Below are 27,253 nucleotides of genomic sequence, written 5' to 3' on the forward strand. Positions count from 1 at the left end.
GCAACTGCCTTTGGCTCAGGTCATGATCCTGGAGCCCCAGGATCAAGTCCCGCATCCAGCTCCCTGATCAGCGGGGAGTCTGCTTCTCACTCTGACTTCTCCCCTCTCATGCTCTCTTTCTCTTTCTCTCTCTAATAAATAAATAAATAAAATCTTAAAAAAAAAAAGGAAATATGGATCATTTCTTAAGAAATGGAAAAGTGATACAAGTAGGAATACCAGGAGGAAAGTAACAGAAATTGTTTCAAGGTCACTAATGTGAAAAAGAAATTATGTCTTGAAATAAATCATGATTTTAGTACTAAATGAAATGATGTATGCAAGGCCCTTCCTAAGTTACTTTCAAAGGTTTACAGTGGATGTACTTATTTCCCAAAACTGATACTGACCACTCATTTTACTAAATTTCAAAAAATTTTAACCCAAATGTAAGCATTTTCCAAAAAGAAATGGGCTTAGTACTGAGGAATAAACCAGAATGGAAAAAAATAAAATCCAAAACACACAGAAGACTGTTAGAGGCCTTAAAAAGACAGGAGCGCCTGGTTAGCTCAATCAGAAAAGCATGTGACTCTTGATCTCAGGGTGATGAATTTAAACCCCAAAAGGGATAAACTTGGGGGGAGGGGAGGAGGCTCTAAGCTCCATGACAGCTCAGTGACAAAGGCTGTGATGTTGTAATGAGGATAATTACAGAACCCTCCATAAAGCCACTTGCCCAGGCCCCTGCTGACTTCTCATTTATATAAAACAGCTACCCTCAGCTAAAGCCAGACAAGTGCCTTCTAAACAAAGCAAAAGTAAGTCTTGGAAGAAACCCAAGAATAGGATTTAAGACTGGAGAAGAAAGCAGCATAAAGCTTGTGCCAATGCTAAGACCTGAAGGAAGAAGAGAAGGAAAGAGCAATAGAGAAGAGACAGTAGAGAGAAAGATGAGGGAGAAGGGAGAAAGCCATCCCATCTGAGAGTGACGTAAACCAAGCATTTCACCTCACAATACAATCCACTTAACTGTGGCTTGTGGCAGTTACCACATATTCCTCCCACCCAGCTCACTAAAACACACACACACACAGAGTCCATGGTGAGGGCTACTATCCAGGGGAAAAGCCTTTTGGGTAAATGGCCTTACTCAACTGTAAAAGAAATGAAAGAGCTACTTATCTACCAATACAAATCTTCATTCAAATTTAACCAACCAGGGATCACTAGACATTTGAAAAAAGTCAAACAGGAAGAAAGAGAAAGACCAGGAAAAAGATTAAGGGAAAACAAATCAGAACAAGACCAAACCAAACCACTCAAAGACCTCAATTCTTATGCTAAAAGTTTGAAGGGGTATATTCATTTAAAACAAACAACAAAACAAGTCACTATGAAAAATGAAAATACCAGAGAACCACTAGATCTTGGAAATTAAACACACAGTGGCTAAAATAAAAATTTCATCAGAAGGGCTAGATAACAGGGTAGGCGTGACTGAAGATAGTATTCTGAAAAATCAAAGAAAAAAGAAAACCCTTTGAATGAAATAAAGATTTGGAATTGTAGATTAAAGCGAGCCGAAAAAGACAGATGTTTAAAATACTTACACCTCAGTGTGGGTGACAGCAAAACAGAAGTTCGTAGAGAGATCATTTCAAAAACATTCAGAGAGGAAAGCCAGATTATATATACAAAATAATGAGGATCAGAACAGCATCTGATATTGATAGATAATGGAGGCCTTCACAATTCTGAGGTAAAGGATTTAGAGCCAAGAATTCACAACCCAAACAAACTAACAGTCAAGCACGATCGCAAATTATACATCTCGCCACACATAAGAATTTTGAAATTTACTTCCAAGCACTGTTTCTTTAAAGGAAATATTTTTATGTCCAGTATGACTGCAGTCACTGGCACAGAAGACAGTTCAAAGCAGAGCAAAAAGTCAGAGAACCAGCTACAGAATGTCTTCAAAATTTTTAAAAAATCCATGTAATATAATTGCAAAATTAAAATTTATGATAAGGGACGCCTGGGTGGCTCAGTTGGTTAAGCAGCTGCCTTCGGCTCAGGTCATGATCCCAGCGTCCTGGGATCGAGTCCCACATCGGGCTCCTTGCTCATCAGGGAGCCTGCTTCTCCCTCTGCCTCTGCCTGCCATTCCGTCTGCCTGTGCTTGCTCTCTCTCCCTCTCTCTGACAAATAATTAAATAAAATCTTTAAAAAAAAATAAAATAAAATAAAAATAAAAATAAAAGCTATGATAAGAGTTTTTAGTGACATTACAAAAAAAGAGGAAGTAATTAGAAATTGCAAGGAAAATTAAAGCAAAACTAAAATTCCTGACAATGTCTAAAAGTAAAGGGAGAGGAGAAAGAATTAGAGAGACACTGAGGGGCATGGACTTCTTCATTACCATAATGGTAGTAAGTCAAGGGAAGTTGCCTCAGGTTGGTGGCCCAAAAAACTAACAAACTAAGAACATTAAAAGCTATAGGAAACAATCAAAACCACCACAATTCGTAATAAGAAAACCCAGGAGGCAGAAGGCACAGTTGGTGGTGTAAGTACACAAAACTCCTCATCCTTCATGAAAAGAAGTAAAGAGACACCAAATCATACAGATATACCATGAAATATATTATTTTAAATTCTGATGGTAACCACAGGAACAAGAACAAGTTAGTTTAAAAACTTATCTCTGGCAAGTGGTCAAGGATTGGCAGATTTTACATTTCAAATTCTATCTTGTTATGATGTTGGAGAAAACACTTTACCATGTGAGCAGATTATAATTTTTAAAAATAAGATTACATTCTTAAGTGGTGGAAAAATCCTATATTATCTTTAGTTTTTGGCTAGACCACAACAACATCCTTAAGCTTTATCATTAATGACTCCAGAACCATAAGGACAACTAAAAAGTATCTCCCAAAAGTTTAAAGGTTCATACTCTTTGATCCACCAGGTTCACAGCTATCTATCCTAAAGAAAAATTTACATGAGTGGCAGCAAATACAAAGGTATAGAAAGCTTAGTATACAACTCTTAGTAAAAACCTTGGAAATCCTAAACGTCTGTCAATGAGAATGGTTAAGTAAGTTATGGCAGATACATGCTATGGAATGTTGTAATTACCAAAACAAGTCCAGGGTAGTAATGATACAAAAAGATGACCATGATATATTGTATTATAAGAAAAGCAAAACAGCAAAGAATATATGTATGTGGTATAATCCCATTTCATGTATTTTTGTTTTTTTTTAAGTATCTTCTTGTATAGGTTTAAAAACTGTGGAAACAAACACACCGTTAATAGAATAGTGATGAACTCTGGATGTGAGATTGGAAAAGGGTAGAGAGACACTGACTTTTTATTTCTATTTGTGTGAACTTTTTATGAATGTTTACTAATTACCTTTATAAAGGAAGAAAATTCTCAAGAAGATAACTTCCACATTAATCTCACCCAGTTCTTTCCTTACCTTTCCACCCCTCCGTTCCCCCAACACTGTTGTACCACAGATCTCAGCCTTCCATACGGCACATGGTGGGAAAGTGTGAATCCAGACCTTACAGTACTCTCCGAATCTTACTTCCATGTGATACACAGAATATACTCCTTGCCATGCATGAGTGATGGGAAAAAAATGTATCTTAATGCTGCATTTAGTCTTCAGCCTGGTTGGTTACAGAATGACATTGCTAATTAAGCGAAGGTTGCAAGTGATATCCCCACATAGATCAATTAACTGTTTGTTATGTGGTCAGTCTGCTTTTGTTTTTATCATTTGTCATATTCCTGGGGACAGGACAAGATGTGGAAAGAACAAAGTAAATCCATTTTAACTAATGGGAACACACTGATAGTGGGCTTCAGTCTAATGGTTGTATTCTGAAGAACACATGTGCGCAGATGTATGACCACAGTTTACACATTTCTTTGCCAGTCGACTGCCCATAGTCACTGAATTGTGTCATCAATGTTTCCCAGAAAGAGAATGCTGGTTAGCCAAGTATCTGCAGCAACACTGCCTGTCTACGCTCTATGGGAGTAGTGTGATGTTGGGGTGTGTGGGACCACGACGTTCTCAGTTTCTGTTAATTCCCATCTTCAGCCATCACACTGAATAAAAATTCAGTCACGTGACAAGGTAAAGGCTTCGCAAACTTAACTGTGCTTGAAGAGTTTTTCTTTCACTACTTATTTTTAGAGAAGACAACAATAAAAGGAGAAAAATCGAAGACTAAACAACAGAATAAATGAGGACTTACAATGTGACCACAGTGCCAGTTATATAAATATCTCTAACAATAAAATAGTAGATTCTGATCTAAATTTAAAAGGTCTATTAAAAATTCCCAAATAAACAACTCACACCACAAAGATGTATCATTTTTTTTTTGGCCTTTATATTTTTTCAGGATACTGTAAACCTAGTAAAAAGCAGCAATGAAAGGAAGATTCTGCTACAGATCTGTAGAATAACGCAGTATAACTTATGCTCACTGAGTATCAACTGACCTAACTAGAACTCAAAAAAAAAAGCTAGTGGTTCTCAGGAAGACTCAAATTGTTAGCTATTCAAAAAGCAAACAAGCAAGCAATAAACAAAGGAAAAGAACAGAATTTGGGGGACAATGCAAGAGGAATGGTGGGAGTGAAGTGTTGCCTTCAGGGAATACGGTGGCTCTAGAATATGACAGTGGAAGCAAAGTATGCGGACTTGTACAAATAAAGCTTTAAAAAAAAGTCATAGTTATATTTCAATGTTATTTATTTAAATGTGGCTTACAATACAATTGATTTTATCAGTGACACTTCTAAACCTAAGAACTCTTACTGAAAATAGAATGATTGTGTATAATATCCCATCCCAACACTTGATCTAGTCATCTCCTCTTAAACCCTTTATAATAACTTTCCTAATCAGTTCCAAACTCCTTTTAAGTCAAATTCACTTCAATACGTCACTTTCTTTACACCAGCTTTCCTTGCACATATGCAACTTAAGCAACACACATTTACTTCATGCCTGCCACGTGAGCAGTGGCATCTTCTGTGTACTTCTTCTGGGACCCTCACAACAACCCTGTGAGGTAGGTATCATTAGCCCCACTTGACAGGAAGAAACACAAACTCAGAGACTGACTTGCCCAGTGGCAGAGCTGGGACTCAAAGCCAGAACTGCTGACTCTCAGATAAGTTATGACTGCCCCAAGTAAAAACTACGACTGTACCTAGAATTCTGGAGCAGCTGGAGAAGAGGTTTGATAGTAGTAAGTTTCTGCTTCCTTGTCACTTACCACTGTAAACAGCAATTACAATATATTCTCCTATCATTAAATTTTGAAGGTAACAATATATAAAATAAAATTTACTCATCCCATTTTATAGGGAAAAAAATGACAATGCAAATAGACTTGTAGTCATCATTAATTATAAAAAGACATAGTAAACTGGTATTAATCTACATCAATCCTCCTGGTAAATGGATAGTTATAAAGAAGATATATATACAAATCTACTGGTTATTATAAATAATATATATAAATAATTCTGTGGGGATCATGAAAATGGGCTGCTGCACAGATTTACTTTCAAAATACAAAACCTTATCCAGGAACTTTAACCAAGGGAAGGTACCACAAACCTACATGCCTAAATAATATGAAGACATGTCCTGGCATCTACACTAATTTAGACACTGATAAAAAATGGTTATGTGGTAAGTTCCCTACTAATCTTGAAACCTGTGATAACTCTGGAATCCTTTTTCCTATGCAAAATGTACTGTACTTGGTAAGTAAGATCTAAATGATAGTCCAATATAGTATGTTTAAAACTTAAAATATATACATTCTTCTGAGTGGAATGGTCTTTAGGAGAAAAATCTAATTTTGAAATGTTACCACCCTTAGTTGTGTCCAAATCAACCATACTCAGAATTTGCTACTACTGCTCTACCAAAAGCACCAAGATGTAAAAAGTTTTATAGTCTAAATCCTTTCTTAAAGCATCTCATAAACATTCAAATCTATTATATAGCTATGAAGACTTCCATGACCAAATATGATTATGTTCTTTATTTCTATAGGAAAATTCCACAGACCAATGGCAAATCTAGTAGTATCACATGGAGAAAACTGGTTTGCCTATAATGTATTTTGTCTAACAGAACTGGACATTTTGCTTTCTCTTATATTGTGATCCTACCCAAATGTGCTCTAGAATTTTGATAAGTACTCATAGTTAAGTCTTAACTACAAAAATAACTTTTCTGGCTCTAAAACTTACTCAATTTTTACCAAATAATAAAAAGATTCAGTATTGAGAATATCCTCAACTTACTATTCAAAATGAAGATACAAAAGAAGCCTATCTTACAGTTTACTAGCATATCAATTTTTTTCTGAATACCTTCACATTTAGAGGTATCTCTGGACTTGTCTGAGCAGATGCTCCATAAATATCTGATTTTTAAAAGTTACCACTTTTAAAGTTATAAAAACTATAAAACTACCTTATTAATCATAGGAGCAGTCTTCAGTGTACTATTAATACAATAATGCAGTGCTTTTTCTAGAATATATATAAAATGAAAAGACTATTAAAACTGATGTTTTTAAAACAAAAATCAGCAATCAATAGTACTGCTTATGAAGACAGGAATGGCTATTTGACACCCTCCACCATATCCACGGCCTGGCACTTAATAAACACTACTGTTTGAATAAATCAATCAATATAAATTTCCACTTAATGGTCTTTGATGAACATGACGAAGACGGACAATGGAGCTGTGAAAACACAGGCCATTGTTCGCCTTAAGTCAATCTAATAATTCATAAGGAATTTTTACAATTATTATAATCTTTAATTGCAAAGTATCTGACAGAGTTCTTAAGTCTTAAAACCTTTAAAATCTCTTTGGTATTTACTGCCTTGTATTAACATAGACAACATAGAAAATGAATAGTTGACTCTTCCCAGATGAAAAAAAAACTCCTGAAGCACTACGAACCAATCCTTGGACACTAAATTTAGTGGGATAAACCCTAGAATCCCCCAGACTAACGCAAAAACTCACACATCTTACTTCTTTTATTAAAAAAGAACATACTCATATTTTACCGATTAACTGCCCTAGCCAGCTGAAAACTGGTATGCATGACATGCTTCCCAATTGCCGTTTTGTAAAAACATAACTACTGGTAACACTGAAGCTTGTTCTAGTGACATGCCCAACGTCACTGCTACTGAATCCTGAGCTAACACCAACCTCACTCTGCCCCCCATCCAACTGGTTCCTATATAGTGAGAAGCCAGTTTGGATTTAAATGCTTTTAAGAAAGATTAAAAAAATAGTAATAAAAAAAAAAAAAAAAAGGTAGTCCCTGACCACTGAGAACTAATCTGATACTCACAGTTAAGTCTCAATGTTATTACAGACTGATCTGACATTTATAGCTAACCATTTTGTTCCCCTGATCCCACTAGACAACTCTGAGACCAGGATGAAGTCAAACAAAAACAAGGTCACTGTACAACCCACAAAATACCAAACATCTCTCTTATACTAAATGAATGACAGCCCTCACTTCCTTGAACCCTCCCCCAAATTACCCAAAGTCCAAATCCTATAATATAATCTCCATGGTCTGAATTCTTCGCTGCAGAGGGTATAAATCCATCTTGTTCAATTATAAGTGTGCTCCTGGTGGTCTCTGAATGAAGGGTACTGACACTTTTAAATACTAATGGTGGAATGAAAACAGACTACATGCTGACATTGGTTACAAAATAACTGTAATATATGTCTTACTAATACGCATCTCAAAATTCACAGAGAGGGCAGCTTTGGATAACTTTGGTACAAGACTTCTTCCACTTTGCTTTTAATGTCAAACCTATGCTAAAATATTTGTGTTGAAAAGTTCAGATAAAATAAAAAGCATTAATGACAATCACACTGAAAATCATTAAAGCATAAAGGAAAAGCCCATCTAGCAATGTTAATTAGGAGAATGAGCAGGAGGAGTTCACCAAGAGTCATTTCAATGGGAAGCATACTCAAGTATATGGACTATACCTAGATGGAGAAGTATTTTAAAACAGGGACTCCAGTAAAATACCCAAAAATAAAGACAAAGATATAAGGAAAAGGTGGAACAGGATAACTTTTTCTTTAAATAGTGTTCACTGTAACTATTGGAAAATCTGGATAACAGGCTAGCTATGCAAGGAAAAGCAAGATTTTAGTATACATTCTTTCATTGAAGACTTTTTTTTTTACTGTGCAAAATCTCCCACTTAGCAGCTGAATGTTATTTTTATAAGTAGGAATCATATCAGAGGTATAAAAACAAGGAATGCCAACTTAGAACGAACAAGTTTTTAAAACACAAACAAATCTACTATTGATACCAGTATGACTCATAACTTTATGTTTAACAAAGTCCTGAAGAACTTGAGGGGAATAATAATATTTTTTTAAAAGCCCCTTTCTGCCCCAAAGATAAGACAGAAAACACCTTTTTAACTATCAACTGTATAATCAGCTTTTTAAAAACTTAAGAAAATAAAGTACCCATTACCTACCTTTCAGATAAAACTGAAAGACTTTTATGTCTGGGGGTGAGGACATGGGGTATAATATGTCACTTCCCCAAGTACCTATTGTGTCCTTCCTGGACCTGGAAGATGTTAAGCTTGGAGCATCACGTAAGAGTCATTATCTTCAAAGGTACTTAATTTCTTAGAACCTGCACTGTTTGGGAGTTTTGGTTGAGAGAGAAAGTATTTTCATTACCACTGCCCTATTTTCATCACTACTATACTATCTGTATAGCACATAAAGTATTACATACATTACAGTCTGATCTCCCTGTTAAGATAGGTATTACCACTTACTTCTTATGGATCATGAAAACCTTGTTAGCCAACAAGTAGGAGGAGCAATGATTCAAACTCATCTTGGGATGCCAACACGCAATTCAAAACTATAGCTTCGATGTAACAATGAGAACCAGTTTTTTAATTATGTAAAAGCTTGTTCAAAGATAATACATATTATACCAAGTAATGCCTGTGTACTTACAGTAGAAAAATAAAGTTTGTGGTCTCCGGGAATCCATGTAAAGGAGGTGTTAGATCTTTCAGAGAATGGACTAAATATTCTAAGTTACATTTTATAGTAGGCATATATCTTTCCACCTGTATTTGTATTAGGGTATTAGCAGTAATCCAGTTAAGAAGGACCTTTCCACTAACTCTAGCCCCCTCTGTAAATCACTTCTACAACTTTTTTAGAAGAGCTTTATGGCCCAGTAAACTTACGCACATTTAATTCAAATGTGATTCTACAATAATAAAAACACCAAAATGTTGGTAACTCTTTACAGTGTAAACCTAACAATCCCAAATTTTATCCTTTATGATGAATCACAGTCCATGGCGTGCCTCCTTCAGCACTGAAACTTTCCTCTTTCAAATACTTTTCATCTGATAAGCATTCATATCTAATACCTAGGTCCTAAATCAGAACTGTGTCATTCTCTTACTCCCTCACTGCAGGAGGACAGCAGTTTTCTTTTTTTCCCCTTAAATAAAGGTGCAGGGGTGGGGCACTTGGGTGGTTCAGTCAGTTGAGTGTCTGCCTGCACCTCGGGTCATGATCCTGCAGTCCGGGGATCGAGACCCAAGTCATGCTCCCTGCTCAGTAGGGAGTCTCTGCTTCTCCCTCTCCCTGCCACCCCCCATCTCATGTGCTCTATCAAATAAATAAAAGCTTAAGAAAAAAAAAAAAAAGATCCAGGGACAATTGGGGGGCTCAGCTGGTTAAGTATCTGACTTGATTTCGGTTTCAAGTCATGATCTCAGGGTTGTGAGATGGAGGGGCTCTGCACGGGTGTGGAACCTGCTTAAGGTTCTTTCCCTCTTTTTGCCTCTCCCCTAACCCCAAAATGCAAATGTGCTATTTCTTTAAAAAAAAAAAAAAAAATCCAAGAGGCACCTGGGGTGGCGCAGCTGATGAAGCAACCGACGTTTGGTTTTGGCTCAGGTCAGGATCTAAGGGTCCTAGAATCAAGTCCCATCCTGGGCTCCACATTCAGCAAAGAGTCTGCTTGTCCCTCTCTCTCCCCCCTTTGTTCCTGTGCCCCATCATGTGCTCATTCTCTCAAATAAATAAATAAAATCTTCAGAAGTCCGAAATACTAAAAAATAAAGAAACCTAAATTTAAAATAGTCCATTCAAGGAGTGGAAGTACTTTATAGTAACTGATTTAATAACTTCTCTGCTAGAATAAACCAAATTTAAAATGCCTAGCAAATTCTCGTGAAGGATTTTTGTTTTTAATAAACATTTTATTTTTACCCAGAAGACCCTTGGTAATAATTTACATTTGTACAACACATTAAAACATTAAATCTATAAAACTAAAAATGTTCTCAAAAATCAGATAATACATTTTAAAAAATACAAATGGAATAGTTTCCATAAATTTCTAGAAAATGATAATTTCACCATTCCAAAAACACATAAAATATTAGTATCACCCAACTTCTACAGTATTTAACATTCAGGGCCTACAGAGAGAACATGACAACTGGGCACCATACTGTATGATCTCAAAAAAGCAGAATTTAAGTTCAGGAATCACTAAACTTACAGTGCTCCTTAATTCCTAATGTCTCCTTTAGTATCACCCTATTTGCTCTTAGAATCACTTTATCAGTTGGGCCAATATCTGCTACATCCTAGGTAAGGGTTTAGCTCCCACCCTCCAACAACCTCCACCAAAGATTTTTGAGCTAGAACAGGTTACACCCCAGCTAGTATGCTGTCAGCTGAGAAGTTTGATGAGATGGGGCAGAGTGGGTGGATCAGGAGGTCCAAACATATGATATAAGGTTTCTGTACTTAAGTCTCACCCCCTGGGACAGAAAATACATAGAATTACAGTTCCCCCAAGATTCCTAATTTACCACTGATCCCTCACTAGCCGAAGATCACAAAGAGAAACGACATTCTACCAGACTTATCACTAGCTAATCCAACTTTATTACTAAATGGATTTAGAAATTACTGTGATTAAATTTGGTCAATAGGAAAACAACTGTTCTTCCCCCAGAGAAAAATAAATGCTGTCCCTAGGAAACAGTCTAGACACCAATGACCACAGTCTGTAGCAGTATGATGAGCTGTGAAGACTTGATTTTCAGTGTATTCAGCATTCCCATTCACCATGGTGCTTGCCCAATTGACAAAATGTATCTGAAGCAATAAAAGAACTAGGGAAATGTTGGAAATGCTGCTTAAGGGACAAGGCCATGCCTTGAATTTTTATTGACATGGTAACTATTAAGTAATTGATTCATCTAACAATTAAAATAGAATCCTTAAATGCTTCCATAGGAGATCTTTTTTAAAAAGGCCAATTCTTAGTGTTGAATTTTTTCCACCTGAAAACATTAGAAAATCATGACAACTTGTTTAAACAAGTGGTCATATTTATGGACTACCTGAAAACAGAAACGTGTACAATTGCAACAACTAATGATAATGGCTGAAAAACATTTTTTTTAAAGACTTTATTTATTTATTTGACAGAGAGCAAGAGATCACAAGCAGGCAGAGAAGCTGGGGTCGGAGGGAGTAGGCTCCCTGCTGAGCAGAGCGCCCGATGCAGGGCTCGATCCCAGGGCTCGATCCCAGGACCCTGAGACCATAACCTGAGCTGAAGGCAGAGGCTTTAACCCACTGAGCCACCCACGCACCCCTGAAAAACATTCAGATGAGAAAAGTAAAATACACCTCTGAAGAAACCACTTTTATCCTTAAATGGGCAGAAAGATGGAAGCAGGCTCTGAAATTAGCTTTGGAAATGAGGTAATAGCTGACATTAATTGAATATTCTTTATGGCACTAAATGCTTCTCATGGATTAACCTATTTAATTCTCACAACTACTCAGGAAGGTCAGTACTATTACTAATCCCCATTACACAGATGGGAACAAAGACACAGTAATGCCCCAATGTCCCATGGCTGCTAAGGGCTGTGACCTAACATCCAGATTCCAGAGCCTGTGACTGTAATAATACACAATACTATCTCTTCATATACTAACTTTTGTTGTGTTGCTTTAAGTAGCAGGAAACCAGTAAAAGAAGTTAATCTGAAAAAATAATAAAACATTGAAAACAGAGGCAGGGTGCCTCGCTTGCTCAGTGGATAGAGCATGTAACTCTTGATCATGGGGTTTAGAGGTACAGCCCACACTGGGAGTAGAGTTTACTTACTTACATAAATAAATAAATAAATAAGATTTTTAAGGGAAATTTTTAAAAATTGATGTTTAATTTTAAAAAAATGAGGCAAGTCAAGGAAATTAAGACAACTGTACATAAGGGAAAGGAAGATGAAAGAAACCACAAAAGGACAAAAGAGAAAATTCAAAAAAACAGTGGAAAAAAGGGAAATTAATTAAAATAGGTATCTTTGAATGTCTAAATTACCTAATAAAAGGGTTGGATGGAGAAAAGGTATGAAGGAATCTTTAGAGTGCTGTAAATATTCTAGATCTTCACTGATAATGTCCACTATGCATAAAGCTTTTTTTGTTGTTGTTTTAAAGATTTTTATTTATTTGACACAAAAAGAGAGGGAACACAAGCAGGGGAGTAGGAGAGGAAGAAGCAGGATTCCCGCAGAGCAGGGAGCCCAGTGCAGGGTTCCATCCCCTGACCCTGAGATCATGACCTGAGCCAAAGGCAGACGCTTAACAACTGAGTCACCCAGGCAACCTGCATAAAGCTTTTTTAAACAGACACCAGTGCACACTCTGAGAGAAAACTCTTTACAAAATGCTCATTATAGGGTATTATTGCCTCCACTGAAAATCAGTGGTTTGGAGTAAGTCATTCTAAAACAAAATTTTTTTAAAAAGAACTACTAGAGGGGTGTTCAAGAAAATTACAGCCAAACCATAATAGGCAATCTTTTGAACTAGTCTGAAGATCATGGCAGAGGATCATGGCTTTATAACTACATGACCTGAAGACCATTTCCAACATAAGTTTCCACTGGATGTTTGTTACCAGTAAGGCAAATCTGTTGAGAGAGCTGCAAGGTTCTTTACTTGGCCTCTGTCCTATTTAACATTTTTAAATTAATCTTGATGGCGTGCTTGGCAAAGTACAGGTGATCCAAGACTGGGAGTTCTCTAGATGTTAGGATTCAAGAAGATACTATGATGTTAAATTTAATGAACAGAAATGTAATACGTACAATTTTAAACAGAGACGAATGTTAAGTCTAGTATTTAGGTTTTCGATCTCAATTCTATAGCCTACTAGAATGGTTTATGAGTTTACATAAATACAAATGTAGGCTTTTGAGGATTAGTATGAATTCATGTGGTGTTGTGCCCTCTCTCATTTAGTAAGAATGGATATTCAGAATGGTGAACCTTAATTCTTGATGAGAGATGCTCAGAATGGTGAAGGATCAGGAAATCATGAAAAAGAGTAAAGGGAAATGTAGTATTCAACTTGGATAAGAGGGACTTAAGAGAAATTCTGTCATTTTCAAATATTTAAAGGATTATGTATAAAGGCATGGTTAGATTTACTGTATACAGATCTAGAATAAAGGGGGTAGGGAGGATATTAAGACATCATATTTGGATTTAATTATGGAAATTCTTTCATAGAAAGAAAAGAGAAAGAGCTGTTGTATGAGCTCTTAAGCCTTCCTAGGCTCAGATTGGGAGGTTTAGCTTGACAACTGTCAGGAAGATTACAAAAGGCATTCCGTTTACAGATGGATGGTTCTGAGCAGGAGAAACTCTACCTACCCCTATTCAAAAGCACCACAGGCCCCCTGTGGTGGCTGTGCCTTCCTGGTACTCCCTAGGGACTAATACAATATTTTAAAATATCAGCAAGTTAAAGCAGATACAATTCACTGGGCTAATAATCCAAGTAACATGTCATATTCTAAAACCATCCTAATAAGGGTAACATTCTCTCAAAGAGAATTATATTAAAGTATCTACAAAGGGGAAAAAACAGAGGGTTCAGCAGACTGGCTTTGAGAAACTGATCAGTGTACTTGGGAGAAATTAAGACTAGTTTATAAAACAATCCATAAAAAAAGGATAAATCACCTAGAGACTACCGTTTCTTTTTTATTTTATTTACTTTTTCTTAAAAAGATTTTATTTATTTATTTGCCAGAGAGAGAGAGAGACAGGTAGGCAGAGAGGCAGGCGGGGGGCGGGGATGTGGGGGGGAAGCAGGCTGCCCGCTGAGCAGAGAGCCCTACACCCTACTCGATCCAGGGTCCTGAGATCATTGACCGGAGCCAAAGGCAGAGGCTTAAGTCACTGAGCCACCCACGCACCCCAGATTTTATTTACTTATTTGACAGAGCACGCGCACATGCGAGTGTGCACAAGCAAGGGGAGTGGTAGGGAGAGGGAGAGGGAGAAGCAGGCTCTCCACCAAGCAGAGCCTGACACAGGGCTCAATCCCAGGGTCCCAGAAGCCCCCATTTCTTTCTTTTCTTTTTTTTTTTTTTTTTTAATTTATTTGACGGAGAGAGAGATCACAAGTAGGCAGAGAGGCAGGCAGAGAGAGAGGAAGGGAAGCAGGCTCCCTGCTGAGCAGATAGCCCGATGTGGGGCTCGATCCCAGGACTCCGGGATCATGACCTGAGCTGAAGGCAGAGGCTTTAACCCACTGAGCCACCCAGGTGCCCCCCATTTCTTTCTTTAAATAGAATTTCTTTTTCTGGTCTCTGTAACTAAAGAGATCATAGCACCATAGGTGCTTCTTACGAATTCTTGGGATATGACTTAAACTTAATTTTTTTTTAAGATTTTATTTATTTATTTGACAGAGAATATGACTAGGGGGAGCAGCAGGCAGAGGGAGAGGGAGAAGCAGGCTCCCTGCTGAGCAGGGAGCCCCACACAGGGCTCGATCCTAGAACCCCAAGACCATGACCCGAGCTAAAGGTAGACACCCAACCAAGCCACCCACGCACCCCTTAAATAAAATGGTTTTCTAGTATATCATTAAAGTAAAGGGAAAGGGGTGCCTGGGTGGCTGTCATTAAGCATCTGCCTTTGGCTCAGGTCCTGATCCCAGGGTCCTAGGATCAAGCACCACATTAGGCTCCCTGCTCTGTGAGAAGCCTGCTTCTCCCTCTCCTACTCCCCCTGCTTGTGTTCCTGCTCTGGTTATCTCTCTGTCAAATAAATAAAATACTTTAAAAATTTTAAAAATACAGTAAAGGGGAAAAACTGACTTAAGAAAAAAAAAAACCACTTTGTTTTGGTACTTAACTGCCCTCATTGACAAGTAACTATTTTTTTTCTTTAAATCTTTTTTTTAAAGATTTATTTATTTATTTAAGATTTTATTTATTTATTTATTTGATAGAGACCACAAGTAGGCAGAGGCAGGCAGAGAAAGAGGAGGAAGCAGGCTCCCTGCTGAGCAGAGAGCCCGATGTGGGGCTCGATCCCAGGACTCTGGGACCATGACCTGAGCCGAATACAGAGGCTTTAACCCACTGAGCCACCCAGGTGCCCCAAAGATTTTATTTATTTATTTGACAGAGATCACAAATAGGCAGAGAGGCAGGCAGAGAGGGAGAGAGAAGGAAGCAGGCTCGCCACTGAGCAGAGAGCCCGATGCGGGGCTCGATCCCAGGACCCCGAGATCATGACCTGAGCCGAAGGCAGAGGCTCAACCCACTGAGCCACCCAGGCACCCCGAGAAGTAACTATTTTTGATGATACCATACTTTAGTTGCAACTAAAAATGAAAAAGCCAAAAGCATATTACATATGTATCTAATTTCATGGCTCTTTCCAAAGCTCTGAATTTTAGCTTTAAAAACTACCAAAGGGGGTGCCTGGGTGGCTCGGGTGGTTAAGCAGCTGCCTTTGGCTCAGGTCATGATCCCAGGGTCCTGGGATAGAGCCCCAGGTTAGGCTCCCTACTCAGCGGGGAGCCTGCTTCTGCCTCTCTCTCTGCAGCTCCCCCTCCCCCTGCAGCTCCCTCTGCTTGTGCTCCGTCAAATAAATAAATAAAATCTTTAAGGAAAAAGAAAAACTACTAAAAACTTAGTTAGCTGGGAAGCTCTAAAAATATAACCAGGTAACTAATTCATCAGCAAATGGAAATTTTGGCCTCACTAAAAATGAACTGAAGCAGATAATCATAATTACTGCAAAGATGCAGACTCTTTCTAAAAATCAAATGCCTGAATTATTATTCACAGTGATTTGTAACTGTCAGAAAACCAGCATCTTTATATACAAGTGTGTCTGGGAATTGCTCTTGACTCTTAACTAAAACACTATGACAGCAGCAGTGAGCAGATCTGACATCCCAAGAAAGCTATAAATCTATTTTCAGCAAGTTTTTGCTATATTATGTGCAGCATTTAAAATAAATACTGAGATAGAAAGAACAAAGCCCAATATAAAAATCTAAAACAATTCCTGCAAAAATGTGGATGTACCATATAAAATGAACGTTTCAGAACCCTATCACACTAATTTCTTCAAATGTGCTTCAGGGTGTTATTAAGACTTAGTAAGTCTTTTTTTCTTCTCATAATATACTCAGATGATTCTTTACATATGAGAACCTACCATAATCCAGTCTTCTCAGGAAAGCAGAGGGAAAAGAGCCTTAAAACAAACTCTTCCTCAAAATAAGGTAACACAGACAGAAAATCAGCATCCATATGTAAAATAGGTTTATGCATGATTCTTTGGATGATTAAGTAAGATGTGCTTGAAGAGCTTTTCATATTGATATATGCTATGTTAGCGGAAGGAGTTATTCCTACATAGGCTATTTTAAAGGAAGCTGGGTATTTCTATGCTTTTCTTAGGGAGAAATGTAGGATGTTTTGTAAACACTGTACAAGTAGGTCCATTAATCATGAACTATGTCTCTTGCCAATTCTACTTTAATAAGTAAAATTATTTTCAGTAAAAAGCATCAAAGATTTCTGCAACACTCAACTTCATAAACATGTCTTCACATAGTTCAAAACACACCGCTGAACCAAAAGATCTTTGCAAAGGGGTTGATCTCATTTATTAAAGACCACAGTCAATGCAATAAGGAAGGGATACACAGAGACTTACCAAAGGTACTAAAAATATTCTTTTTCTTAAATTGTGCATACTCAGGGGTTCAATTCCTCTCCATGAGTGGTATATCCGAAAACTGAAAACAGACCTTACCTCCTAAGTAAATCTCAGTATAACTCCTTATGCCCATGTTCTATTTACATAAACTAGCATATATCTTATAACCCATTTAGTTTGAACTATTCATTGAAGTATCATTTTTCTACTGTTAAATATATCCTACATTGAGCTCCTATAACCTACATGGACAGTTTTGGGCTTTTTTAGAAGACTGTATTTATTTATTTATCAGAGAGAAAGAGAGAGAGCACAACCAGGGGGAGCAGCAGGAAGAGGGAGAAGCAGGCTCCCCACTGAGCAAGGATACCCCCCCAAGGTTCAGGACTCAATCCCAGAACCCTGGGATCATGACCCAAACCGAAGGCAGACACTTAACCGACTGAGCCACCCAGGTGTCCCACCTACATGGACAAATTTAAAGAGGAATGATAAAATGAACTTGAGTGCCTAAATCAGTTCCCTCTACCTACACCCTTCTCCTCTCACCAAAAAACTCTATAATTCTGTCATCACAGCTCAGAAAGACATCATTACACCCATGCTGATATTACTTTTCAAACAGAAAAGAGGCAGTTTAACATAGTGGTTCAGTATCAACTCTGGCCCTAAAAAACCTGGGTTCAAATCCCAGCCCCACCTCTTACAAGCTACCTGACCTTAAGGCAAGTTTACTTAACTTTTTGTATCTTGGTTACCCATTTGTAAAATGTCAAACAAACAGTATTTAGCATAGGGTTACCAGGAAGATTAAATGAAGTTATCACAACAGGGCTGCCTGGGTGTCTCCGCTGGGTAAGCATCCGACTCTATTTCCACTCAGGTCATGATCTCAGGGTCATGAGACAGAGCCCCACGCTGGGTTCCATGCTTAAGATTCTCTCCCTGAGGGGCGCCTGGGTGGCTCAGTCAGTTAAGAGGCTGCCTTCAGGGGTGCCTGGGTGGCTCAGTGGGTTAAAGCCTCTGCCTTCGGCTCAGGTCATGATCCCAGGGTCCTGGGATCGAGCCCCACATCGGGCTCTCTGCTCAGCAGGGAGCCTGCTTCCCTTCCCCTCTCTCTGCCTGCCTCTCTGGCTACTTGTGATCTCTGTCAAATAAATAAATATAATCTTAAAAAAAAAAAAAAAAAAAGAAAGAAAGAAAGAAGAGGCTGCCTTCAGCTCAGGTCATGATCTCAGGGTCCTGGGATCGAGTACCACATCGGGCTCCCTGCTCAGCAGAGACCTTGCTTCTCCCTCTCCCTCTGTCTGCTGCTCTACCTACTTATGCTCTCAATCTGTCAAATAAATAAATAAAAGATTCTCTCTCTGCTTCCTCCTCTACCCCTCCTCTGACCCTCCCACCCTGGCTCATGCTCTCTCGTAAAAGAAAAAAAAAAAAAAAAAGTTCTTAGAATATGCCTGATATATACAAGTGTAAGCTATCAGCTATTGTTAAAACCAAGAAGGTAAAACAAAATGAAAGCATGCTGAAACTTTGTAAACTGGGTTCTTTTGAAGAGTATTATGCTTCTCACTAAAGTTTACTTCAGTTTTCTTATTGATTCTGTTTTCAACCTTTCTCATGTACATTTCAGCTAGTCTTAAGTGATCTGCTTCTAACTCTATATAGATAAAACTATCTTTCTAACACTATCAAGACTCTTCTCCCATATTCTCCACCATCTTCAGTGTGTGAAAATAACTTCCCTACTAAACTTTAAGAAGCATGAGGGAAGGTGTCGTACCTTAAAAAGATTCTTCTACTAATGGTAGCATACATATAGCATATGGTCATTAATTAAATAAATGGATTTTAATGCCTCCATTTCACTGAGAGTCAAATGCAATAAATATCGATACATTAGAAGCTCACTCAGATTCATGTACTTCTGGTTCTTAAATGTTCTTCCACTCCCAGCCCACAAATTAAGTGCTCTAAGTAATAATGGGAAAAAAGGATAACTGTGTATAAATTATGCTGACCTGCATATGTTTTAGTAATGAGTGGCACACAATACTTCTCAATTTTTCAGTATATTCAATTTCATACCTGTGGACCAATCAAGATCTTTTGAGTAGCAAATCTCCTAAAAAATAAATCTGTACTCATTTGAACCTTAAAAAATACTGATGACTTTCTCTTGTGTAACTTCTTCCTTTTCCAAAAAGCACGCAAACAATCTCAGAAAGGACGCTAAAAAGCAACTATAAATTCTGCAGTCAACAGTATGGTATTATGGCTTCCACCATGCACAAGGATCCTGTATGCTTACAGCTGATGGTCTACATTAAGAAGACATGACAGAGTGCTCGCTTCAGCATACTAAACGTACTAAAAAAAGAAGACATGATAGTTATCTTCAAACACTTAAAGGGCTGCCATGAAGAAAGAATAAACTCAATTTTTTTGTGTTCCTGAGGTAGGAAAAGTCATACAGAAGCAGATCTCTGACATAATGAAAGAACTTTCTAAAAATTAAAGCTATCTAAAAATTGGAAAAAGAATCACTTAAGGTAGTGAATACTGTAACACTAAAAATGTTTATGAATAGATGACTGGGTTTTAGGAATGACATAGAAAAGGTAAGTATTTGATAAAAGAGCTAAACTACATGATCATAAACATCACCTTCATTTAAAATGTTCTTAGATTTTCCTCAGGCTCCTGTGTGGCTCAGTCGTTAAGCTCCTGCCTTCGGCTTGAGTCATGATCCCAAGGGTCCTAGGATCAAGCCCTGCATCAGGCTCCCTGCTCAGAGGGAAGTCTGCTTTTCCCTCTCCCACTCCCCCTGCTTGTGTTCCCTCTCTCACTGTGTCTCTGTCAAATGAATAAAATCTTTTTTAAAAATTAAAATAAAATAAAATGTTCTTAGATTTTAATACTTAAACTCAAGATGGGGTGCCTGGGTGGCTCAGTGGGTTAAGTGTCTGCATTCAGCTCAGGTCATGATCCCAGGCTCCTGGGATCAAGCCTCTCGTAGGGCTCCTTGATCAAGGGGAGCCTGCTTCTCCCTCTCCCCTTCCTGCTTCCCCTGCTTGTTCTCTCTCTCTCTCTCTCATAAATAAATAATCTTTTAAAAAATACTTAAACCCAAGTTTTGGTCTGATGTACAACACTAACATTATGCAAGACTATGGTTAACTGTCCAATGTTTAAGTCTATGTAAGCTAGCTGAACATCATCCCTTTATAGAGACCAACTGACATTTTAGATAGTGGAAGCCCCTATCCTTACCTGTTTGACTTTGTGATCCAATTTTCTATGTATAAAGCTCAACTAAATTTACTTGAAATTTTATGTGAGGAATTTTAGATCAGGCTTGAGACAACTGGAATCCACAAGTGAAGGAAAGGAAAATTTCAACCATTTCACTGTTTTATAATCACCACTAAAATTCAGAGAATTTAGAAAAATGAGGAATGACAGAAAATGGATAACTGGAATCTAATAACTCATCTACTATACTAGACTTCCTATTAGAACTACTATTTGGGTGGTATAACTAACTTGGCTTATATATTCATATTGGTCCCAGATACCCATTGAGGTACTAAGAAAAAAGGGAGCAAAAATCATAAGCTAAGCTATAACATGCATCCTAGAAGTACATGGAGATTCATTATACTTTTGTACATGTTTGAAAATTCCATAGCAAAAATTAAAATAAAAAGAGCCCCCCACATAAAAAATAAAATTCAGCTATTGAATAACATAGGCAGGATGCTGGTTTATTTTTTTAAGCCAAAGGAATAACAAATAATACTTTAGCAACCATTTCATCTTATCCAAATTTGCCTCAACTCAAATCTGAAAATATTTAACTGCTAGAGTATCACACACAGACTCTAAATTTCAGAGGAAAAGTTCTTAAGTACTACCTAGAAACAGTTTCATTACCATAAATTTCAGAGGAAAAGTTCTTAAGTACTACCTAGAAACAGTTTCATTACCAAAATTGAATAATATTTCACTGGAACATGGAAGTGAAAAATGTTACCACATAACAGGTTTTCTTTTATTTAATCCAAGATGCATAGTAGTTTTATATAAGACTTCATAATTATTATAGTCCACTATAAAAATAATTGTCTTGATACTTTAGAATTGCTTTTAGTAACTACAATTATTGTGTTTCCTCTATATTTCTTGGGATTTTCAAAACCTAGAAAAAGTTATCCATCTTATCTCTGCTTAACAGCTAAGACTTCCATTGAGAGTGAGAAAAGCTGCAATATTAGCATACCATTAGGCTAGATTCTAAGTCCTAGATCTGAACTTATTTACCTTGAACATGTCACTTAAGTCCGCTGGGTCATGATGCTCATCCATAAAGTAATTCCAGCTAAATGATTCTAAAGACTCCATCTAGTTCTGAATTGTATAATATTATAATGTTCATAGTACACTCCTTCAATGACAGGTACTATATCCTTATGCTAGCTAACATCATAAAGCACTGTGGATGAACCCACACAAAACGTGCAAAGCCAGAAACATGTGAACAAACATGAATTAAAAGGAAAAAAAAAAAACTGGCTTGAAATATGGGTTAAACATTAAGGGCATTTACTTTCTTATCTAGAAAGCATCAACACTACTACAGGCTGTAAATTAAGCTCTGGAATGTTGTAAAAATTCAACCAACTCTCTTGAATAGAAAGGGAAATCTCTGAATAGTAATTACTTGACACCCAGTGTCTGTGGCACCCATGTGCCTACCCAGCATTTATATGAGAGGAAGATGTTACTCTTATGGGATACTGGAATCAAGAGTATGGAGTAGAATATACTCTTTGTTAAATCAGTACAAGTTCAAATTAAGCAGTTGAGAACACTACCTTCCTAGTTAACAATGAACTAATGAGATTAAATGTTTTTATTAATGTAAATGTCTGTTTCAATGTTTGTATTACATATATAAACAGAGGTAATTCCCTAACTCTAGCACCCACTGACTTTACATAAACGGTAGAGATAAACTGTTAGTTTTTCAACAGCTCCACTTAATGAAGTCTGAAACTAAGTTAATCCAAGTAAAAAATACGGATTTTTTTGTAGGAGGGAGTAACTGATAGACATTAGTTTATAATTATGAAATTGATAAAAGCAAACAAGAAAAAATTTAGTAACTAGTGGGCCATGTAGTACACAAATGTGGTATACTGTTTAAAAAACAAAAACAAAAACACAACACCTGCTTTCAGAAACAGCAATAATGAGAAGTGTAGTTATTGCTACCTCAGTTAACCATATTGTAAAAGGACTGCCGGGAGAATGTGAGCTATCTAAATAAAATTATAGTGCCACTATGTTGGAGAAAGCTATGCTGGCTATAAGACAGGAAAAGAATATGGCCCTAATGGATCAGTACAGGTAAGCAAGTAATTTGCAGGGGTGGCAGGATAAGAGAAGAGGAATACTTTTATGTAATTTATAACCTAACTCAAAGATAGCAGTAGTAGTAAAAATCTACAAAATGATTGTGAACCAGAAGTGTTCAGGTTTTTTTTAAAGAGCCTGACTGAGACAGTGTATATGTAAAAAAACTGAATGGAGATGTAAGCTGGTATTGTGGTATTGTGATGATTTAACCACAAATGCCTTCCCTATTTAAATATTCCAATCAGTACTGTTAGTACACGTACCTCGGAGAATTCTTTCCTCATGGCAACGAAGAAAGTCCCAGATTCTAACAGTGCCGTCATCAGAGCATGTAGCAAATTTATTATCCGTGGGTGAGAAACTGTTACATGAAGACACACAGCAGGGGAAAGAAGTCAGCATTTAACAGATTATCTGTGCTTCTCAGACAGGGAAAAATAAAAACACTGTGCTGCGTTATAAACAGGAGAGGGAAGTATTCCAACAGTGAAGAAGCCCTTAAAGAGAACGTTGTCAGCTAACAAATGCATCTCATCAAAAGAAGAATTCAACAGAGTAGTTGCTTCTTAGTTTTCAATCAACAATAGTCCAAAACTTTACAAATGTATTATTAGTACTAATGCTTCCCACACTCCCCACAGTACAGTATTTCCTGTCTTACCAACAGAAAACGTGGAACTAGTGTAGAAACTAAATGAATTGTAGTTTTGCAATACTCCTTAAACACTTTTAAATCACATAGGAATACCACTCAAAAAATGAGCATCAGCTTCTACCTCAGATGCTTCATGAAATGATAAGCTAAAAAATTCTGGACAAGCTACTTAAGACTAGTTGCTAAACACCCTACATACAATGTTTTTCATTTATTTGAATGGTCTGTGGGAAACTCTCACACATTCTCCCTGACAAGCTACTCCATGGATGTTGCACCTTTTTGGGAAAACTTGAACACAGAGACATTCAGACTGTGTTTGAAGCCAGAGATAATCTACTGCAAAGGATTTTTGCCATCTTTCCCTCCCTGTCATGAAAAACCATCAAGTTTCTCATCTATCTCTAAGAACTCTCTTGAACTTTGGAGTCCTGTAACTAACAAAGAACCAACTATGAAACTCAATGTACGGGCAGGACACTAAAGCACTGTTTTTGCAGAAGCATGTTTATCCAACAATTTTTGTTAAGATTCTGGAAGTAGAAACAAGTGACTGCGGTGGATGATGTTTCTATAAAGATGTCAACCTCCTTCCACGCATGGGCGGTACACCCGTAAAGAATGCTGCTTAGCTTTATTCTGAGGCTGCAGCAATTCTTCAGGCTTGCTTTCAAGATTTTTTTTTCCAGTTTTACTATACATATCTCACTGATATGTAAAAATATACAACTCACTGAAAATATTTTAAACTCCACTTATTATACATTTGCATAACTGATGTTCTCAACAGTGAATCAGAAGTCCTAGAGTCTTCTTGACAGTGGTTTGCTTACAGTTTCAAAGCTTGAAGAACCCATTCATTATTCCATTAATGTTTGCCACATCCAGAGTTACTTGTGAGCTTTTAGTCCTACTATACTTTCCTTTCGAAGTCGTGGCATAACCAAGCCAACCAGGTCTTCACTTAAGCCTTTTTTTCTTGTATTTTGTGTGAACTCTGAAGGTGTTTTCTGCAGGCTTTAGATTTTATTCAGTTGTATAATTAAAGACTGAATTCTTTATTTGGAATGAAAGATTCTTGTCTTACACAGTAGGTAGTAAAAAGGAATAACGTATACACATTATTAACCAAAAATGAAAGAGAAAACCAGTGCAAAATGCGGCAGACAATACATCTCTAACATATTGCAAAGGCTGATACCGGGACAACACTACTTCAGAAAAGTGCCAGCGAAATGGTGAGTGTGTGAAAACAAAGAAAAATATTGTGTTTATAGGGTGCAGAAAGTATCCCAGAATCTGACAGAGCCCATGCATCTCTGCACCCAGAATACACTTAGAGAATAATTTAACCATGACAATAGGGACTACAGAAAATGGTATATTGTGTATAAACCTGGCCTCTCTAATCGCCTCCTTATGTGCCTGGAACATCTTGACGTTGTTCATGTTCGACTGCCAATATTTCACATATCCTCCATGGTCTGCTGTCAACATCCACATGTCATTATGTGACCAAGTCATGGCCCTCACGGGGCTATCATGAGCCTGTGAAAACATTAAAACATTTGTAAACATTATGTAAAAGAATATATGACAGAAGGCTTGACAGGAGCATATATTAACTCACAAGAATGATTTGTCCAATTTTAAGTTTAAGATGCCAATAAAGTAACTGTATCTCTCTAGTTCTTTATAGTACCACAGGAGGATGCTACCCTCTGATGATTACTGTTACCTGTAATATTGTTTCAAAATTGAAGGTGAGTCCATTCCACAAGGTGAATTCTCCACTAGAAGCGCCAGTGACCAATCGTCTTCCTTCTGGAGTCCACTAGGGAAGGAAAAAAAAGAATCTTAGCTAATTGTTAAAACACTTAGAAAGTATTTATAAAATAATCCAATAATCAACATTCAACAGACAATACTGACTTCCACTTAAGCACAGTCCAGACTTAAAAGCAAGTACTTTGTCAGAAAAGAACCTGTATTAGTATTTTAGCTCATTAACTAAATTAAAAATAGTAAATGCACAGGGCTCCTGGATGACACAGTCATTTAAGCATCCAACTCTTGGTTTCAGGCTCAGGTCCTTATCTCAGGGTCATGAGTGAGATCAAGCCCCATGTCAGGCTCCATGCTCAGCATGGAGTCTGCTTGGGATTCTCTCTCTCCCTCTCCCTTTGCCCCTCCCTTCACAGCCCTCAAGTGTTCTCTCTCTCAAAATAAATAAATCGTTAAAAAAAACAGTAAATGCATTAAAAGTACCTGTTGGAGTTACACACATCTACACACTTTAAAAAACCTTTAAAAGCAAAATATGCAAAGACCGTATTTTCTAAGAATACACAGCAGACTAACATAAATAAAATGGTGAATCATCAAAACAACTCAAAGGAAGATTACATTTGCTATTGGACCAATTAAGGCAGAAAAGTTACTGGTGTTTTATGAAAAAAGTTGAGTACCAATTTAAAGACATCAAGGTTATCAAACTTTTCCGGGCAACTAAATATATTTAACTAAAAATTATGACATACACAGTTGAAAAATACAAGTGTGGTTATAGGAATAGCAGGATGAGATATGTAAATGAAGACTATTTGGAAAACCTGACTTTTTATTGCTTACTTGCACAACATGATTTTTTATTATTATGAATAAAATCCTCCTACTTTCCTAGTTTGTTATCTGCTATAGATCCCAACCAAGTAAATACTACAGGCAACAGAACTGTGTCTTTGTATCTTGATACCTTGTAATTTGGACTATTGTCTCCACTGTGTGCAAATGTCTCCTGATACCTTACAGTTTGATCCCCAAATGAGAAATTTACCAAATGAACTATAACAAATACAATTTTATCCTTCTGTATTATGATACAAAATGCTCAGATTTTATACATTTCAAAACAACTTTATTATGCTAAGAAGATAAAAAATTAGCTGCACACCAACCCTTTTAATCAAATTCCCTGGTAAACAAAATTACACTATATACTGGTTGGTTCTACCAAGAACCAGTGTTTCTTTACTAATGTTTCTACTGCTTTAGGCCTCTGAAGCAAACAGGAGACCTAAAACTGCAATATTTCCCCCAGACCTTTGGTTCTCCCTGCTCTCTACCGTACCTTCCTAATATCGAGGACTTGCCTATTTTGCTCATTTGCCACAAGGTTTACCATTATTATCTTTCCTCTGTCCCATTTTTTTTCAATTTTTATTTGCTTAAATCTATTAACTCCATCCTACATTTCTAGACTTGAAATACTGCTAACCAACAAGTATATTCTTAGCAAACCACAAAGAAAATGCTTATATTATCACAAATGGTAATACTAACTGAACGCCTGGGAGATGAAAATGGGAAGGCCTTTTATTGCAAACCCCTTCAAATTTTCCAATTTTAAACCATGCTAATCTATTTATTTAAAAATTAAACTTTTGGGGGGTGCCTGGGTGGCTCAGTGGGTTAAGCCTCTGCCTTCGGCTCAGGTCACGGTCTCAGGGTCCTGGGATCAAGCCCTGCATTGGGCTTTCTGCTCGGCAGGGAGCCCATTTCTCCCTCTGCCTGCCTCTCTGCCTACTTGTGATCTCTCTCCCTCTGTCAAATAAATAAATAAAATCTTTTTTAAAAAAAATTTTTTTTTCATGCTAATGTATTGAGTACCTACTATGTACCTTTATGAAGCTAAAAAAAGTATGGTCAACCACTGGCCTTAGGTCTTTTCAGGTGTTTTCCTTATTAGTGACACCAAACAGTTTTCATTAACTTTGAGATACTGCTTTCCGAACAGCAGCAAAAGCCACCCTACTATTCAAAAGTGAGCCTGAGCCCTACTACAATATAGATCCATGGCCTGCTCAGAGAATTCTATGGAAATTGCATCATGAAGAACAATCCAAAAATCAATACCTTACTAAATGTGAATGTAACGGATAAATGGTGGGGTATTCCAAAATAAAATTATTAGCAAACATACCAATTTTTATCCCAGATATAA

The 27,253-nt window shown here is 37.2% G+C and overlaps 1 protein-coding gene across 4 annotated transcripts in view; it reads right to left on the minus strand.

Annotated features, from left to right (window-relative positions):
- The window catches only part of LOC111160874 (WD repeat domain 33), a 123,418-nt gene that overhangs the window by 40,754 nt on the left and 55,411 nt on the right, over positions 1-27,253 (minus strand). For all 4 annotated transcript variants that reach the window (XM_022524262.1, XM_022524263.1, XM_022524261.1 and 1 more), the window contains exons 5-7: positions 24,989-25,084; positions 24,647-24,798; positions 22,859-22,956 (exon numbers count right to left, since the gene is read on the minus strand). In XM_022524262.1, coding sequence (XP_022379970.1) covers positions 22,859-22,956; positions 24,647-24,798; positions 24,989-25,084 — 346 coding nt within the window. The remainder of the gene's footprint in view (positions 1-22,858; positions 22,957-24,646; positions 24,799-24,988; positions 25,085-27,253) is intronic.

This window comes from Enhydra lutris, unplaced genomic scaffold, assembly GCF_002288905.1.
Source record: "Enhydra lutris kenyoni isolate GAN:26980312 unplaced genomic scaffold, ASM228890v2 scaffoldscaffold78, whole genome shotgun sequence".
Classification (NCBI taxonomy): Eukaryota; Metazoa; Chordata; class Mammalia; order Carnivora; family Mustelidae; genus Enhydra; species Enhydra lutris.